Source organism: Antrostomus carolinensis, unplaced genomic scaffold (genome assembly GCF_000700745.2).
Source record: "Antrostomus carolinensis isolate BGI_N321 unplaced genomic scaffold, ASM70074v2 scaffold5786, whole genome shotgun sequence".
NCBI classification, from domain to species: domain Eukaryota; kingdom Metazoa; phylum Chordata; class Aves; order Caprimulgiformes; family Caprimulgidae; genus Antrostomus; species Antrostomus carolinensis.
Genome location: NW_010321061.1, coordinates 48,342 through 65,941, shown reverse-complemented (window position 1 = coordinate 65,941; position 17,600 = coordinate 48,342). Strand labels below are relative to the sequence as shown.

General features: G+C 35.6%; 1 protein-coding gene across 1 annotated transcript in view; it reads right to left on the bottom strand.

Moving 5' to 3' along the window:
• Positions 1 to 2,581: 2,581 nt before the first annotated feature.
• The window catches only part of LOC104526339 (glutamate receptor 2), a gene marked incomplete at both ends in the record, with an annotated part of 35,518 nt that continues 20,499 nt past the window's right edge, over positions 2,582 to 17,600 (bottom strand). Inside the window, 6 exons of the mRNA XM_010169773.2 lie at positions 2,582 to 2,780; positions 7,019 to 7,389; positions 7,905 to 8,111; positions 9,222 to 9,332; positions 10,050 to 10,154; positions 10,445 to 10,612. Coding sequence (XP_010168075.2) covers positions 2,582 to 2,780; positions 7,019 to 7,389; positions 7,905 to 8,111; positions 9,222 to 9,332; positions 10,050 to 10,154; positions 10,445 to 10,612 — 1,161 coding nt within the window. The remainder of the gene's footprint in view (positions 2,781 to 7,018; positions 7,390 to 7,904; positions 8,112 to 9,221; positions 9,333 to 10,049; positions 10,155 to 10,444; positions 10,613 to 17,600) is intronic.

Below are 17,600 nucleotides of genomic sequence, written 5' to 3'. Positions count from 1 at the left end.
TGAAGTTTACTGCTCAGCAAAGGTCTCATTAGCTTTTTTTTTTTTTTTCCTTTAAAAAATACTGTCAGATCCATTATTTCTGCACTAATATTTTCTATGCAGGATGTACCAAGCTTGTGCTTCTCATCTTAAAGCAGCACTAGGAACACCAGAGTACAATGCCTTTTCCTCCCTTTTTATCAGTTCTGTTTCTTGACTCAGTTCCAACTGATGCTCTGCTCACTGCTGGCAAGAATATCCTACTACTCTATACTACCTTTAAAGCTAGAGAGTACGTACCTAAAGTGCAAAGGCAATACATCTTTTGTCATGAGTGTCAAGGCTGTTATCTCCAAGTCAAGTGATATGGACTAGCTTGTCCACCTACTCTTATACTGTCTGTAGGGTGTGTGGTGAGCCACTATCTTTCCTCCACCAGGGTTTTTCTAATCTATATCCAGATGACTATTCACCATGGTAGCCACTAGAGCCAGCCACAGCCACCGCAGCACACACGAACTAGTATGTACCTACCGTAGGTGGCTGAAAGACTAGAATCCTGAAACAAAACAGATAACAAGCCTATGAGGACAGGCTGAAAGAGTTGAGACTGTTCAGCTGGGAGAAGAGAAGGCTAAGGGGAGAGCCGTCTTCCAATACCTAAAGCAGGCCCACAGGAAGGCTCGGGAGGGACTTTTGACAAGGGCAAGTAGTGATAGAACAAGGGCAAATGGCTTTAAACTGGAAGAAGGTAGGTTTAGATGAGATATTAGGAAGAAATTCTTCACTGTGAGGGTGGTGAGACACTGGAACAGGTTGCCCAGAGAAGCTGTGGATGCCCCCTCCCTGGAAGTATTCCAGGCCAGGTTGGATGAGGCTTTGGGCAACCTGATCTAGTGGAAGGTGTCCCTGCTGATGGCAGGGGTTTGGAACTAGATAATCTTTAAGGTCCCTTCCAACCCAAACCATTCTATGATTCTATGATTTCTTGAAAAATAACTGGACAAGTTTAAATGACTTTTAGCAAATAGTAGATACAGCCACCAGGCTAAGAAGTTCCATTGCATACAATGAACCAACTTGTGATAGAAATTGCAGAGATTAAATTTCCAGTGAACATTACAGCCTTGTTTGTGCAGAGCCAAAGCTAACTTAACAAAAGGTGAAGAATATACCCTCACAAAACCTCCACTTGATTTTTACAAAAATAAGTTATTAATGCTCAGGTAATCAGCAGAAACATTAGTTGTGTAAAAGTGTAATCGGAAAGACGTATCTGCTAGGAGCACAAAAACTATATACTGATGTATGCACATACTGTTGATTCAATCCCCAGTATAGCCATGATCTAAAAGGTTTACGCTCACAAAACCAGAAACACATGCTTTTATGTTTCTAAACACTTCTAAACACTCTTAGCATAAACCCAGTCTCATTTTTACCAGCTTACACACCTGATGCTAATTTTGGTTTAGCCAACAGGAATGCAATCAGCAGCAGGTTTTATTACTGGACCCATCATCAAAATCAGAAAATAACACTTTTCTCACTTTTCTACAGTTGAAACAAGTATGGTTCCTATTTAGTATTTTACCAGTTAAGTATGCACAGGATCCAGTGAAAACCATAATCTAGCAGTTACTGCTCTAACTACACAGTACATAAAAAATATTTGTGAGAATTTGTTTCATTTCACTTTCATGACCAGCTATATTTGAAATGCAAACATAATATTTATAATTATTTAAAAATACATTTTGTTCAAACCTAATGCTATCATCACCACTGAAAAGCATTAAAATAACAGGTATTTCATATTTTTAGTACTTCAGATCCACTTCCATCTTACAAGGACAGAGACACAGAGCACACAGACAAGGCAAAACAGTCACGGTGTTTTTCCCAGCAGCCTTAGTGTCTCACTCATTTGCTGAATGGATTTCACCAAGCTAGCTGGTGTCTCAAGGGTAGCCTGAGACTCACACATTGGGAGTCTCACGCATTTTTGAAGTGGAAATACACAGAGGTAGAAGGTGAGGACTGACAGGATTCCAAGGCAATACTGTAATGCAAGTACAAATAGTAATTGTTTTCAAAAACAGGCATGGATTTACTACAGCAGACAACAGGGTGGTATCCCATCTCCCACCTGCAAACGTGAAAAATCATGTGAAATACTTCTTCAAACATGACCGTGCACCTTCCCTTGTCCCTATTCTCAGGAGTACTACCTAAAATATAGCACAGATATTAAACAGCCTTGTTTATAATCACTAGCTCCTGTCTTACAGCTTTGATGAACAACATCAAGTACCCTCTCTGAACACATCTTGTTTTTTACTTTACAGTGGAATATTTTTTAGATAATTCCTTGCAACCACTTTTGCTTTGCGTATTTGAAACATGACCCTTATATTTACATATAGATAATAAAATATAACAATAATGAATAAATAAAAAACATTTACACTTGCGAGTAAAGGCAGCACATAGCACATTTTTATAGCAACCTTTTAATAAAGCCTAGGGGAAACACATTTACATGAGAGTTTCGAAGACCTATTTAAAACAAAATAGAAATCTAAAAAGCAGAAATTCTTACCCTAAAAAACTCTTTAGTGGAGCCAGAATCTAAGGTCCCATAAGCAATTTCTGTTTGCTTGGAAAGATCCTCTGCACTTTCAATGGGAGACACCATCCGCTCAACCGTCAGGAAGGCAGCTAAGTTAGCCGTGTAGGATGAGATTATGATGAGGGTAAAGAACCACCACACACCTCCAACAATGCGCCCAGACAGCGATCTAATAACAAGTATGAAATGGATTTGTAAAGTGAAATGAAATCCTAAAAAGGAACACATGTTATCAGTTTTATGCAAATGATGCATTAGACTATTGGGAAGCATTTCAGGCTATCTCATAGTGCAGCTCTGCATACTAATTAGATGGGAATCAATGCATACTCCACTACATCTCCTGGACTTTGCTGAAATCAGGACTCCAGAGTTTAGTTTACGGAGAATTCAGTGATCCAGTTCTTCAAAATTCTGAACATCCTGAAAGGAAACTGCTCCTACCATAATGTGCTATATTTAACACATAAGCTTGTCATTCCCTCTGAAGTGAATTTGTGTGATACCATGAAGAGCATCAAACAAAATCAGTGAAACACTGCTTTCACATAAAACAGCATACAATAAAAAAATAAGTGCCTTTAGCTTGCTTATTTTCCTAACTGATTTCCACAAAACAATGGCTTATGCTGCTGTGGATAATCTATACTGAGAAACAAATAGCAGTATTTGCAGCAAAAACTGGCCCAGGGAGTATCCGTAAACTAAAAAGTGCACACAACTTTTGAAAGATACAAGCATTTAACAAACTGATGACTGGACATGAAGCAATCAGTGGTAATACAGAAAAATGGTGAAGAAAGTACATTTTTAAACAATAATAATCTGATGTTTTTAACTGTAGCAGGTGGGCTCTTATGGATCTTTGTTTTGCATCTCCTGCTTAAGAAGAAAGAAGAAAAGAGAACTCAAGAAAATATACAAAACAGTACAGAACACACAACTAGATAAATTCAATGATTTTCAATACTAGAAAACTAACAGTAGAGAATTAATGATACTGCCATTACTGTCAAACTTGAGGTTTTTTTAATGATACTTTAAACTTTGAAATTACTTACTACTTTGTTTCCAAACAAGACACTATAGGAAGGAGTACATAATCTTTGGAGATGTGCTTAATTATTTGGCAGAAATGTGCATATAGTTGAAAGTCTAGTACTAAGGCGTTGCAGTGGCTTAGGTATGTCTTGATGTGTCTCCTCTATCTATTAAGTAAACAAATTACAAATCACTTACGAGTCTACTCTATCGTAAATGAGATTTAAAACTAATTCTGATGAAATATTTATATAGATAGATAGATAGATGTAACTATATATATATAAATATATATACCCACAATTTAAAATGATAGTTATGTAAAGCTGATTTATTAAACTGGGAAAAAATAAACAGAACCAATTATGGACAAAATATTTTTACTAACTCCTATTGTAAAAAATCTTTATGACAATTTAGACATGAAAAGACAGACTCACTAATTCACTCTACCACATGAGAATTTAGTCAGAGGTCCAGAACATGTTATTAAAAAGGACCATAGAAAATAAATTATTTCAAGTTCCTTCTAAACTTAGATGTGTTCTGTAGACATGCTTTCTGTCACCTTTGAAAAAATATCATATACTTTTTTTGTCATGGAGGTAATCTGAGTACAAAATAATTCTACAATTAAAAGATTGAATGATGATAAATACATATTGGTAAGGTAAAATATCTGAAAATGTGTATTTATAACCACTGATTTTATGGCACTTTAGATTGTATTAATGACACCTGCTGTAAATAATAATAATCTTCAAAAGCCTATGATCTGTCAGCAAAATCACTACCAACTTAGTAAAAAAAGATAAGCTCAATGCTACTCCAGACATTATACTCACACATAACATTTTAAGTAAAATTTTTTTCAGTGTAATTTATATTCAAAATTTTCCCAGAAGTTCTGTCCCAGTTAAATAAATCATTTATTTTTTCATGTACATTTCAAAAAGTTTCTAGAGATTGATAATTATACACTAGTATGAACCCACAACTGTTCAAGCACCTCATTCATCAGATCATTAAATACTAAACCAACAACTTCTGTGCACAACCACCTAAATTTGTGCACCACACTTTACACTTACAAAGGTATTACATGGTAGTACTGAGAGTTCACTCACATATCAAAAAAGATGAGGAAAACTTTGCTAAATTTTCATTATCATATCATTATTCTATTCTATGCTTTCTGTGCTACATGGCAACACGGGGATTGCTATTTTAAGGCCAGTTTCCAGGTGGTCCAGTGTTACTCAGCACCACCTTCTATTTCAGAGTCAGGAAGCCCTAACTACTTGTCTACTCTACAATTTTTACAGTGGTTGTCACTTTTATGAGAGAAATGATAGCAGCAATAGTGCAAAACAACTTCACAAAGACATTTTGCTGATGTCTAAAGAGATTCCTTTCCATATCTGCTCTAATTCATTTGCAGGGAGTTCAAATTATATTGTAATGTTTTTGGTGTAAGAATAAAAATAAATGAGGTATATTCAGCCGTTTTCTATTTTTATAATAAACAGATAACATACAAACTAACTGCTTTCCTCAAAAATGTTTGTAATGAAATAAATGCTCACTGAAACTAAATCTTGAATCTCCAGATTAGAGTTTCATGCACCTTCTATGATGACCATTTACTATCATTATTCTTACATCACTTCTCCAAAGCTATCAAACTGCACAAAACAACTGTCATGCTTTAATAGTCAGTAAAATAATAATTTAAAAAGATAATTATTCTACTCTGGCCTTGATTCAATAAAAATAATTTTGTAGCTAATAGAGGACTTTGCAGACAACTAACCTGTGAAGTGTGTAATTGATACAAAAACCCCAAAGGACTGAAATTAACACAGCTTCTCATGACCTGAAACGATTGGCTCTTCTTTCTTGTATATCATTCTTAGGACGTTATATGCCAAATTTATCACATCATGCATCATAAAGGCTGTTATATCTCACTGTGATACACCAGCCTTTACACAGAAATCCTACAGTTCTCAAATAATAAATGCTCTGCGATTTCCTCAGTGGAACAACTTGAAAAGAGAAGACTGAGAGGAGACCTTATCAATGTTTATAAATATCTAAAGGTCGGGTGTCAAGAGGATGGGGCCAGACTTCTTTCATTGGTTGGCAGTGATAGGACAAGGGGTAACAGGCGCAAGCTGGAACACAGGAGGTTTCACTTAAACATGAGGAAAAATTTCTTTACTGTGAGGGTGACAGAGCACTGGAACAGGCTGCCCAGAGAGGTTGTGGAGTCTCCTTCTCTGGAGATGTTCAAAACCTGCCTGGATGCAGTCCTGTGCAACTTGCTCTAGGTGAACCTGCTTTGTCAGGGGGGTTGGACTAGATGATCTCCAGAGGTCCCTTCCAACCCCTACAATTCTGTGAAAACCTGTTGTTGCCTTTTGGGATGCATGACTTAAGATACAAGAAACGCTCCCTTGGTGCAACTTATTTTGCACACTAGCCACTAGACTCACTAGAAATTCACCTGTTCCCTGTCTTACTTTAGGGTGTTTAGAAGAAAGTTAAATTGCTTCGTATAATTCGGTAGGTCTTCTACTTTGATTTCCTTAGACTCAGTTGCCCTATTTTACTTGCTACTGTAGTTCCTTCAAGCAGCAAGTAGTTATTTACCTACTTACTTACCACTTTGCTGAATCAAGGCTAGAACCACTTGTGCACAAAGAAAATAGAGTATTTAATGAACTGCAAAGGAATTAACTTAAACGCTTAACAGTTGTCCCCAATAAAGTAGATGAAAATCCATGAGGAACTAAGCATTTTTAAACTGGACCTTCAGATTCATTTTAGCAATTTCCTTTGTGACTTTTCTAAAACTAGGCCATGGAAAAACAGTAGTGTTCTGCAACTATTCACATTAAAGTCATCACATGACTTTTATTAACTGTGTTATGATATATAGAGAGTTTTAGAGGGAAAGTGCTGCCTATGTAGTTCGTGACTGGTATGTTACCCTTTTTCCCATTACAGTTGTCGTGAACCATATGCACTGTCAACTGTGAAATGGGAATATGCAGCAAAAACACGGTACCCCTCCAAGAAGGCATGGAATGACTTGAACCTTATGCATTTTACAGTCTCTGCATGGTGTATATAACTTCACTTGGCTAATGTATGATCAATGTTAAGATAATATTGATCAAATATATCATGGCCCAATGCCACAGGCAACTGCCTTTATTTCAAGGACTTTTGTGATTTTAAGGAGGGAAAAAACAGCAATTAATTTCCTTCTGAGAGTGAAAATATATGCACCATGAACCTCCTCCGGCTGAGATGGCTGAGACCAAAAACGCACAAAGTTGAAATGAGTGAGTAACCAACCTTGGCGAAATATCGCATCCTTGCTGCATAAAGGCACCCAGGGAAAACCAGAGACTATTAAAAATCCCAAATTCATTAGTTGATTCATTAGTTTGCGTTTCTCTTCCATCTTCAAACTCCTCAGTGTGCCACTCATATGGGCTAAATCTGCTGACCAGGAATAAAACTACACTGACCCCAATGTAGGCAAAAACAATGCACATCCAGATTTCATATGCTAATGGATCAAGAAATGAAAACACTCCTGGCTTGGACTTCTGAGGCTTCTTGATCATTATTGATATCCCCAGGCTCATAAAGGGCTTTGAGAAGTCAATCACCTCTTCTCTCACCAATGTTATAGTTAATGGAGCAATCGCAATATCAGCTTTCTGTAAAGGAAAAAAAAAAAAAAGGCAAATAATAGCTAATATAATGATCAGAGCAAAGAATGATTTATTTTCTGTTGCATCTCACAAATGGAAAATAGGACAGCAGAGACACTGGCAAAATTCGTTTCACCAAGAATATCCTATGGAGATTTTCAGAACTTTTTAGTTCAAACTCTTCTTACTGAAATACATATAACCACATACTGTGTGTATTCCAAGCTTCCCGTTTTACATATGCCCTTTTAGAGGTACGGGACATTCAAAAGTGTTAGTCAAGTACATTGCCTTTCACCTGGTCAGAAGGATGAAATACGCACTCACTTCCCCCCAACTTCATTTGCATTTAAGATCTAATGTCATGTTTTACTTTCAGAATTTTTCATGCCAATACAAGCTACTAATTCTCTACCAAAGGAATTAGCTAAGTTCCCTCTACTAAGAGAGGAAAAACTAAACCAAGTCCCACTCCTTCCATCAGTCATCTTTAATGGCTTTATTATAAAAGATTTTCTTACCCCATAAACAAGTTCTCCAACCATCCCATTCCAGATTTTCGTGTCTGCATCCCTCGCCCCATACTTGCCATCCCCAACAATTGTGAGCTTATACTTGAATCCACAGTGTTTAGCAATTTCTGTAGCTAAGTCCACACAATAGCCCTCATATCGATCATTTCCTTCAAGCATTTCATGATTTTTCTTCATCATGACGTATGGGGACTCCTGCACAGAAAGAACCTGCCTTAGCTACTTGGTAAAGAGACAGATGTATCAATCAGTTGTGCACTTCATACATAAATGTTTCCTTTCACATGCAAAAAAAAAAAGAGACGGTAACATCTGAGTCATACAAGCTATGTATATGTTAGCTGTTAATTATTAATGTGACATGTCCTTAACACATTTGAAAGCTGCATTCTCCACAGTCATACTCAAATAACAATACTTACAGGTATAGTGATTCCCAGCAGTATGTTAATAATGACCATGAATGTTAACAGGAGTTATGCATTCAGAGAAGAAAGAGTAAGTTCCAAAATCAGTTTCTTTCTCTCGTACCAGTTTGGATGGAAGAAGGCAAAGGTATTTAGTTTCTTTTGTTGTTGTCTTAATACAAGAAGATTCTTTCCTATTTCACAAACACATCCCTCCCTGGCAAAACACTTCAGGCTCTCCAGGCTATATGTCTATTGAATTACTACAGAAACAATAGGTAAGATATCTATATGCAGTAAAGTTCTATCATCAGTAAAACTGGTGATGAGTCATAAGTTGTATTAAAGTAATCACCTCTTTGTTGTGACTGAACTATTCTTGCATCCAGTGAAACTCCTATGTTGGCTGTGACTTGTTCAAACTGATAAAGAAGCTGTGTAACTTACAGAAAAATGCTGTTCTATAACAGTACATAATGTTATTTTCTAGACAACCAGAGTACAACTTTTAATGTTTTATTTTACACTTCACCAATCCATAGCAGCTACAATTCTGAAGCAGAAGAACCAGTCTCTTTGCTGTTTGGCAAAATCCATTCTCTAAAACTAACACTATGTTCCTGCCTCTCAGACAAAGCAGGTATTTCATTTCCATTTTCAGGTCTAAAAATTTTTACTTTGTAGGATGTTCCATCACTGACCATATGTCTTCTACAGAATAAAACCACATACTGAATCACATACAATTCCTTAATTTCCAGATTTTATTTGTGTATCATAATGAGTAACAGGTCACAACCTCAAATAATAAAAAGACAGTATATTTAAACTAACATAGTGATGAGAAACAAATCACTGTAGGACAGACCGTCTTCTGACAAAATATGAGGTTAATTACCAAAATAGTGGTGACAATAATAGTCTTATTCTCTAGTCCTGAAGATTCATTTCCAAGAGGGCCATCAAGAGGATTCACAACCATTTTGTCCACTTCACTCCAATATCCAATCTAAAGAGAGTTTACAGGATGCACAGATACCAATGAATATGAACTTTCACGGAAAAGGTAAAGCAAATTATTACTATACCCTTGATTTATGCTCACAGAGTACTACTTTAGCTATGGATTTACCAGTGTAAATACTATTTACGTAGTTAAAAGACTACAACACACAGTACAAAGACTGAACTAATGACATTTGTTCATGCTAATTTGTCTAATAGTGGTATACCATTTTCATTCACATATTAACAAGTTTTAGTATCAACATCACACAGTGATGCGTGTGAGGGTTATGAAATACTCCAGATTAGGAAAACACAAGAAACTGGCTTCTTCCAAAAGGTTTGGAATTAGAACTGAAAGATAATCACATATAAAGAAACATCACTGAAAAGTTGTATTCTGCATTTGTCATTCAGAAGCATATTTCCCCAAATACTGGCTCATATTTAGCAATTCAGATCAGAAAGCAAAAAAGTTTAATCCACAAAACTGAAAGGAAAATACTCTTATGTAGTACTTACCAGAAATAACAACTTGTACTTGTTAGAAAGAAACAATACCTATTTTTACTTTGTTCCACAAGACCATTGTAGTATACACCTATGAATAACTATTATCAGAACTCATGCTTTAATTAATCTATAGTGTTTAATTACCTACCTTAACCAGTTGCTTAGCACAGTAACACCTTTAAAGACACTGTAAGACAATTCAAATTACCTTCCGAGGACCAGTACTTTTGAGTTCCATGATGTTTATTGTAAAATTGATTCTCTTTCCATTCTGATCAAACTTTATATTCCCTGTTAGACCTTCCACCTGAACCTATACAGATGAAGATGAAAGCGGTAGAAAAATTAAGTTTGGATTTTTTTAGAAAAAGCATTTTGTGTTTCCATAAATGATTATTGACATTTCAAAGACATTCAGTTTAGACCCTTCTCCATAGGCAATGTAACTATCTTGGTATGAGGCAAGTTCCTGAGGAGTTCACTTCCACACTATTCCCAGCAAGATCCAGGCAGGTTAGGAGACCCGAAGATTCTTTTCAAGCATTTTATAGAGAATTTCACACATACATACACTCATCCCAGTATTCACTCCAAGGAAGCTACCTGTTTCAATGCTCTTTCTATTTCTACACCATGACCCCAGGGTACAGCTGGATTTGCAAGACAATCTCCAGCATTTCCTCTTCTGGAGATCTCAATCCTCTGTTTACGCAAATTACGGAAAGCTTCTGTCATCACTTGAACAGCGTCATAGGTCAGAGCAGATGTATACTGAAAAGAAGTGAAATATTTAATTAAAAAACAGCTTTAACTTCACTACACCTTTCAATCCACTCGTTAATCCATTAAACAGAGAAATATATTAAAAATAAAAAGGACAGTAAGATACACTTGAAATTAGAACAATTTTTCTTTAGTTTGGAGGTCACTACACTCTAAGGGGCATCTAAGCAATGAAGTGTTCTTCAATAGAATGGTTAGCAGCAGTGTTACTAAGTCTAAACTGAGTATTTGCAGCTCTTTTCAGTGTGAATTATATTCCTTTCTCACTACAAATGTGTAGCAGTTCTGTGTGCAGATATGGCTAGAAGTCCATAGAGGTGAAAAGGGAAAAAAGAAATAATTTCCACTATTTAACTGAAGTCAGCCTCTAAAAATAAGAAACGCTTTCCCTGATCTACACTCTTCATGGAGATGCACTTATATACTGATCTCTAGACTACATCTCTTCCCACATATATACACACAAAACCAAACAACATACATTTGTATTTACACGTGCTTAACTTTTATCTGTTAAATATAAAAACTCAGGGGTAGCTATTTTCAAGTATGCAATACCTTGTCAACAGCATGCAAAAAATATATTTTGGGTGAGATATCTGGAAGAAGTGGTGCCCCTCAAAGAGCAATCTAGGTGAGGAAGAGTCCCATGTTCCTAATCTGATACAATAGGAGGAGCTTTACAACTTTTGAGACATCAGAGAAGAATTCTGCAATCACATGCATCAAAAGCTGGGACTAAAACAGTCAAAAGCAGTTATCTTCAGTGACTGGAAAATTTTACATCTTAACTAACTAACTGAACAGAAACCACATGTGCATGTACACTGAGGACTTTGTTGGATAGGCTTTATGAGTCCAGGATATTGCAATTATGCCAAATATAAGGGACATTTTTGGAAACACAGGCCAGAATATAGCTACTTACAGCCTTATGAATGAATGCAGTGATCCCTATGAAGGCTATTAGATGCTGAAAATATATAAACTGTAAAGTGGAGAGAAATGATATATTGGCTCTTTGCTTCAATGGCTCAGACTTTAATGAGAATTTTAATTAGCTAGCTCAAGTCATGCAGAAGGCTCTTGTAATTGTAACCAAGGCAGGCTCCTGAATTGAGGTCATTTTTGTATGCAACTGTTAGACCTTGGAAGAGGAAGAAAAGGAAGGTGGAACTCTTATTTTCAGATATATAAGCTTACTGGGTGATTAATGTGACTCTTCTCACGAAAGTTCTCTCAGTGACTTTTATGGAAATCTTTAAAGGGATCAGAACAACAGAAGAATGAAGTGAAAGACTGGCTGGAGCTGCTACTATTTTCTGCTACTGGAGTAGCAGTAATTAAGTGGTGGACATGGATTTGGAGAAGAGGAAAAGGCAACAGAGAGAAGAAAAGAGGAAGGACCCTGACTCATTTTTTTTGAGTCTGACTAGTAATACTTATTTAAGCACAGCTCTCTGCAGTACAGAAACATATTGCACCACACTAGTGTTTTGAGAAACTTTGCATACAGCACTGACATTAACCACTGAAACATACTTTGGGTAGCAGAGAAAACAAGAGCTTGAAATTGAGAAGTTATAGTGCTATCTAATTCAGTTATTCTAGGTTTCATTTGATCAATAGGATATGTTTCATGTATTATCTCAAGAATATTATCCCTGCAGTATATAATTAATGGCCTGAATATTCACAACTCAGTCATATATTCAGTTGGTGTAGGTCTTTGCTTATCAATATATATATCTGTATGTGTACACATGTCATCACATATATAAATCCACATGTTTCAATTTAGGTTAAGTCAGCTTTAATCTAAGGATCTCAAAATATTTTACAAGGATCTGACACCTTCATGTTGTTGGAGATGTCATGCAGGCAAATGGCCCATGCATCATTTCTTACTTCTTTTTTCTGCGTACTTTCAGCTCCTAATAACGTTCATGGGGTTCATTAAAACTACATATAGCTTAATGAATAGATGTAAAATTGACAAGTTAAACCAAAGTGAACTCATTACCATAAACAAGAAATGACAGCCTGATAATCTGCTCATGCAAAGGAGCATCTGTGTGTGTGTGTGTGTCTGTATAATAAATAAAATTGTCATAAGTTAAAGGAGGCATTAGCCCTATCTTGATTCACTTTGTTTTATACTGGAGATTGATTCATGTCCTGATGTGCATAATTAAAATAACTGGGACCACTATCTGCAATATTATTTTGTGGAAGTGGGATGGGGTCTTACAGCCTACTACCTTTTGAGAAGCGAAAGATCTCCTAACTTAATTTCAGTTCCTTTCAACTTTACACGATGAAATCAGCAACTTTAATACAAAATCATACAGGTACTATCCTACAGTTCCTACAGAATCATCTCTATTAATTAAAGTATGGCAAAGAATATGCAAAAAAAAAAAAAATCTTGCTTCTTATAATTCTAGAAGTATTATAATAATAAGCTACTAATATAAACTATAATATAATGTGGTGAAATGCCTAAGAAATTTATGTTATATGCTATAAAACATGGTTTGCATGCATATGATATGAAAATAATTCTCTCGAAATAAATATATGTCCTAATTGCCAAGAATGCCTAAATGCCCTGATTGCCGTAAGGTTCATATGCAATTTTATTCAACTTAAATTTAAAATGTAGCATAGACCTTAATAAAATTTGGAAGCTGTGATTGAGAAGATGAATTTGAAAAGTAAAGACAAAACAAAGTCACCTCAGACTAAGCAGAAGATATTAATCATGTGCTGTCCAAGAAAAACTTTTGTTAACTTTCGTAACTTTGTTTTCCAGTAATTCAGAAGATACCAGAAATCCTTAACTAAAAGGCCCAGTATCCTATTTTTCACCATCAGTAATTGAATCTTCTGAAGATGAAATTGCAGAAGATACCTCCAAAAGCTCAAAATTTTTATACATAAATTTTAAAGCTGTAAAATATTATAAAATACGTGATGTTAGCCTGTTAGTCCTGTGTTTAACCCAATGCCTGTTCATGTGCTGAAGACGAAATTGAGAGGCTTAGAGAATTAAAATGTAACATTAAAAGAATGAAATATTCTGCATCACAAAAAGTCAAATTCTTTTCCTCTTAATTTGGATATCTGCAATGTCTAGATCTATCCCTGACTTACTAGTTGGGGGTGGTTTTTTACAGTCAGAGTAAAGAAATAAGCATTTTAAGGTGTGATTAATTTGACTTGTTAGACATCATCTTTAAGATGAAATGAATCATGCCTTAGATTCCATTAATTTGATCTCCAGTGACTTCTAAGACTACTGGAGGAGTCCAGGGCCATCAGCTTAGATACATATGTCTACACTGTAGACACAGTAAAACCAAATTAAAACCACTCGAGGGGACTATGAACTAGCCATTCAGCCCCAATCTAACATAACACTGAGAAAGGCAAACAAAATAATAGGATATTTTGGGCAGAGACTGTACCAGCAGAGTCAAAGAACACAGTGCTAGTGTACAAGACACTAGGGCGACCTCAGCTAGCATGGCATATCCAGCTGAAGGAGTGTTCAAAAAGCCTGAAATCTGTCTGAAACAGGTACAGAAGAAGGTTTGTTACCATGTATGGGAAGTTGCTATGGGAACAGGAGGAAGGACACTGTACCACTAACAGATGTTAAGAGAAAGGAGGCCTAAAATAAAATAAAAATATTTTTTCCTTGGAGAAAGGTAAGATTCAAAGAGAGGTAATATAGGAAATATTCTTTCTTTGCAAGAGCAAGTGGGTAGGATCAATGGGTATAAGCAAGTGTTGAGCATTATTCCTTATATTTAAACAATTTATATATACTTAAATACCAACAGATATACATCAAAAGCAGTAAAGACACAAGCTGTGTGTCCTTCTGGGTTGTGGTATATTAAATGTTCAGCTTACTGCTTTATACTAGCAATTTTTTTTTTTTTCCAATGGTTCCCTACCCATTTTATCACCTTGTTTGTAATACTTCACTAAACTATACACAGACTAAATTGGGATATGAAATGGTGCCTTGTTTTAATACATGTTACAGTTTCATTTTACTTTAAGAATTATATGAAATAAAATCTCTCATCTGAATTTTGTGCATTTTTTCCCACAACAACTTATTTCCCTACTTGAATGCTAGTAGGGAAAAGAAGAATTACGTTTTTATAGTACTCTGTACAGTAATTGTGATTTTTGGTCAGAACACTATCAAATTGTTCATAATTTCAGACGTAACTGCTAGAGATTGGCATATAGAAGCATTCCTACATTTTAATACACTGTATATAAAAAAACAGGTATCTACATATATAAACTCACAAGCAAAATGAATGAGAGGCAAAGTATACCTGTCAAGAACTAGTAAAGGAACTATGCAACCACCTCCCATGACTTTCAGTGTAGTTGAACTAAAGCAACTCAGGCACCTGTTTAAGGGTATTTCCTTAATTAATTTATTTGGGGCCTATTTTGAAATGGACAGTATTACACACACTTTGGAAAACATTTGAAAGTGGCCTGAAAGATGAAAGAGTTAGTGGAAAACTCACTGACAGGAAATGGTTACGTCCTTCAGGATCTCCTGTGATACCTTGCATACTGCCATGACAGATCATGGGAATGCAAATAGTTACTTCCAATAGAAATAAGAGACATTGTCAACTATCGTACACATAAATGTCACTGTAGAATCATAGAAACATGGAATGGTTTGGGTTGGAAGGGAACTTAAAGATTATCTAGTTCCAATCCCTCTGCCATGAGCAGGGACACCTTCCACTAGATCTGGTTGCTCAAAGCCTCATCCAACCTGGCCCTGTAAATCCAGATGGCTTTTAATTGTGCCCATAATCATGCATTTTTCTCATTTGTTCTGTGCAGGCATTATCATGAATGGGATGTGTATGAAGCAGCATGTCAGGCTGGTTGCCTCTTCCTCTTTGATCTTTACATTAGAATGGAGCTCTTGTGCAAATAGGCGGCCTTTAGAGCAGACTTTTTTCCAGCTGAAAATAACTGCATATATATGCAAGATATTTGGAAATACCAACTGATTATTTGTAAATTTTTAATAACAATCCTGACTAAAAGGGGAAGAGAAATAAATAAAATGTAAAATTACTAGATTTTTTTTTTTTTTTAAATTAATCTCAGTAAAGACGGGCTTAGAGATCAAGCCCTATTTATCTTAACAAATATACTATCTTTATTACATTTTGTTTCCAGAGGTTGTGGAGGCAGAACAACTTACATTTTGATGATAGCCTTCATTTAAATGCAATTCCAGCATTTTGTGTGCACAGAACAGCTAAACAAATAATAGGTATTTTTGCTCTGAAATGCTATGATGTTTTGGGCAGAATATCAGATGCAAAGAATGCCTTAGGCAACCTGTCACCTTAGAAAAATTTAAGTGTTCAGGCCAAAAACTGCTGTCCAGAAACCTGCTGATTTTGTGACGTTTTTATGTTATTTAGGTACCCCCTTGTTTGGTTTAGAAAGGCTGTTTTCTGTGCACGCCCAGAACAGCTTTGGTTTCTAACCCAGCAGCTAGGCACTGCCGAAGCCTACATCCCTGGAAGTCTAACTCTTATTTGAAAGACATGCTCATAGCACATCTAGCAGACACGGACAAGACCGGGGCACTTGAATTATCCTAACACACCCACTGCAGGATATTTATAGGGGAAAATTACCTTCTTTCACTCACTTTAAAACTGTATATAGCAAGGATCACAAGATTCATGAACCTCAAAGTTCTTGGCCTTTCTACCTATTTCACCTACTACTACAGGACGGAGTTTCCCATACTGTAATTCGACCCCCAAAATTACTTCCAATCCAGAAGAACACTTCTCACTAGAGTCATCAGAGGTGCTAATTCATCAGAAAAAAAAAAAAAAAAAAAAAAAAGAGTACAGCTACCTGCCTTTTTTTTTTTTCCCTTTCTTTCTTTTTTTGATTTTACACTGAGGACAGAGGTTTTAAAGTACTTTGGTTTTCCATTAGATTTAATGCAATGGCCAAAAAGAAGAGCTAATGCTACTGTTAAACAGATGTTTCTTCAAAATAACAAAAAAATGTCAGAGAAGAAAAAGATTATGGATCTGGGCAAAAGACTTAGCAATGAAGTGAATCCTCTGTCTTCCAGGAGGAAGGAGAACAATGCCAGATCTTATTAACAGCACTGGCATTTGGTTCTACTGAAATAAAGGCAGAAACAACTCTAAATTCTTCATAATTTACATATTTGTACAAATGTAAATTGTACATTCACTACATTTGTGTAACAACTTCTTTAAACTTCAAATCATGGAGGTTCTTAAAATCACCAGTCATTACTCAATGGCTGAAAAATTTACTATCTAAACTCACTTCTTTTTATTAAGCTCCTTAAAAAGTCTATTAATTCTTGCCATACTCTTTTCCATTTTTTCTAGAAACTCTTTAAACTCTCCTAATTCTCAAACCTAAAGCTTACTCCTGGTGACCTATATATCACCAAAACCACACACAGCTTGACAAAAAATTAAAACCAATTATTTGGTTTTGAATCCATAAAGCTTATGAGAAATGATAAAAAAAAATTATTTGGATTTGAACTCACAGTATTTTACTTTAAAAAAAAATGTTGTTTTCTAAACCATGCCACTGCCTGTGGAAAAATATATATACATACTGACAAAGTAAATAAGTTTTTACAACTATTTGTGTAATCCTACTTCTAAATTTAAACAGAATGCACTTGCAAAACAGCAATGTCACTGATGACAAAATCACCTTTAATTTACTGTAAGCCATAAAAACCATATGGCTTTTTAATTGTCACCATGTGAATACATAAAACATTTTTCTTCAAGGCTAAGGTAGAGAAAAGTAAGTCAGTCTTCACAGTTTTAAAAATCAGCACGATTTAGCAGCAAAAATGGAAGCCTATGTTTATAATAGTGAAAATATTCTGAGT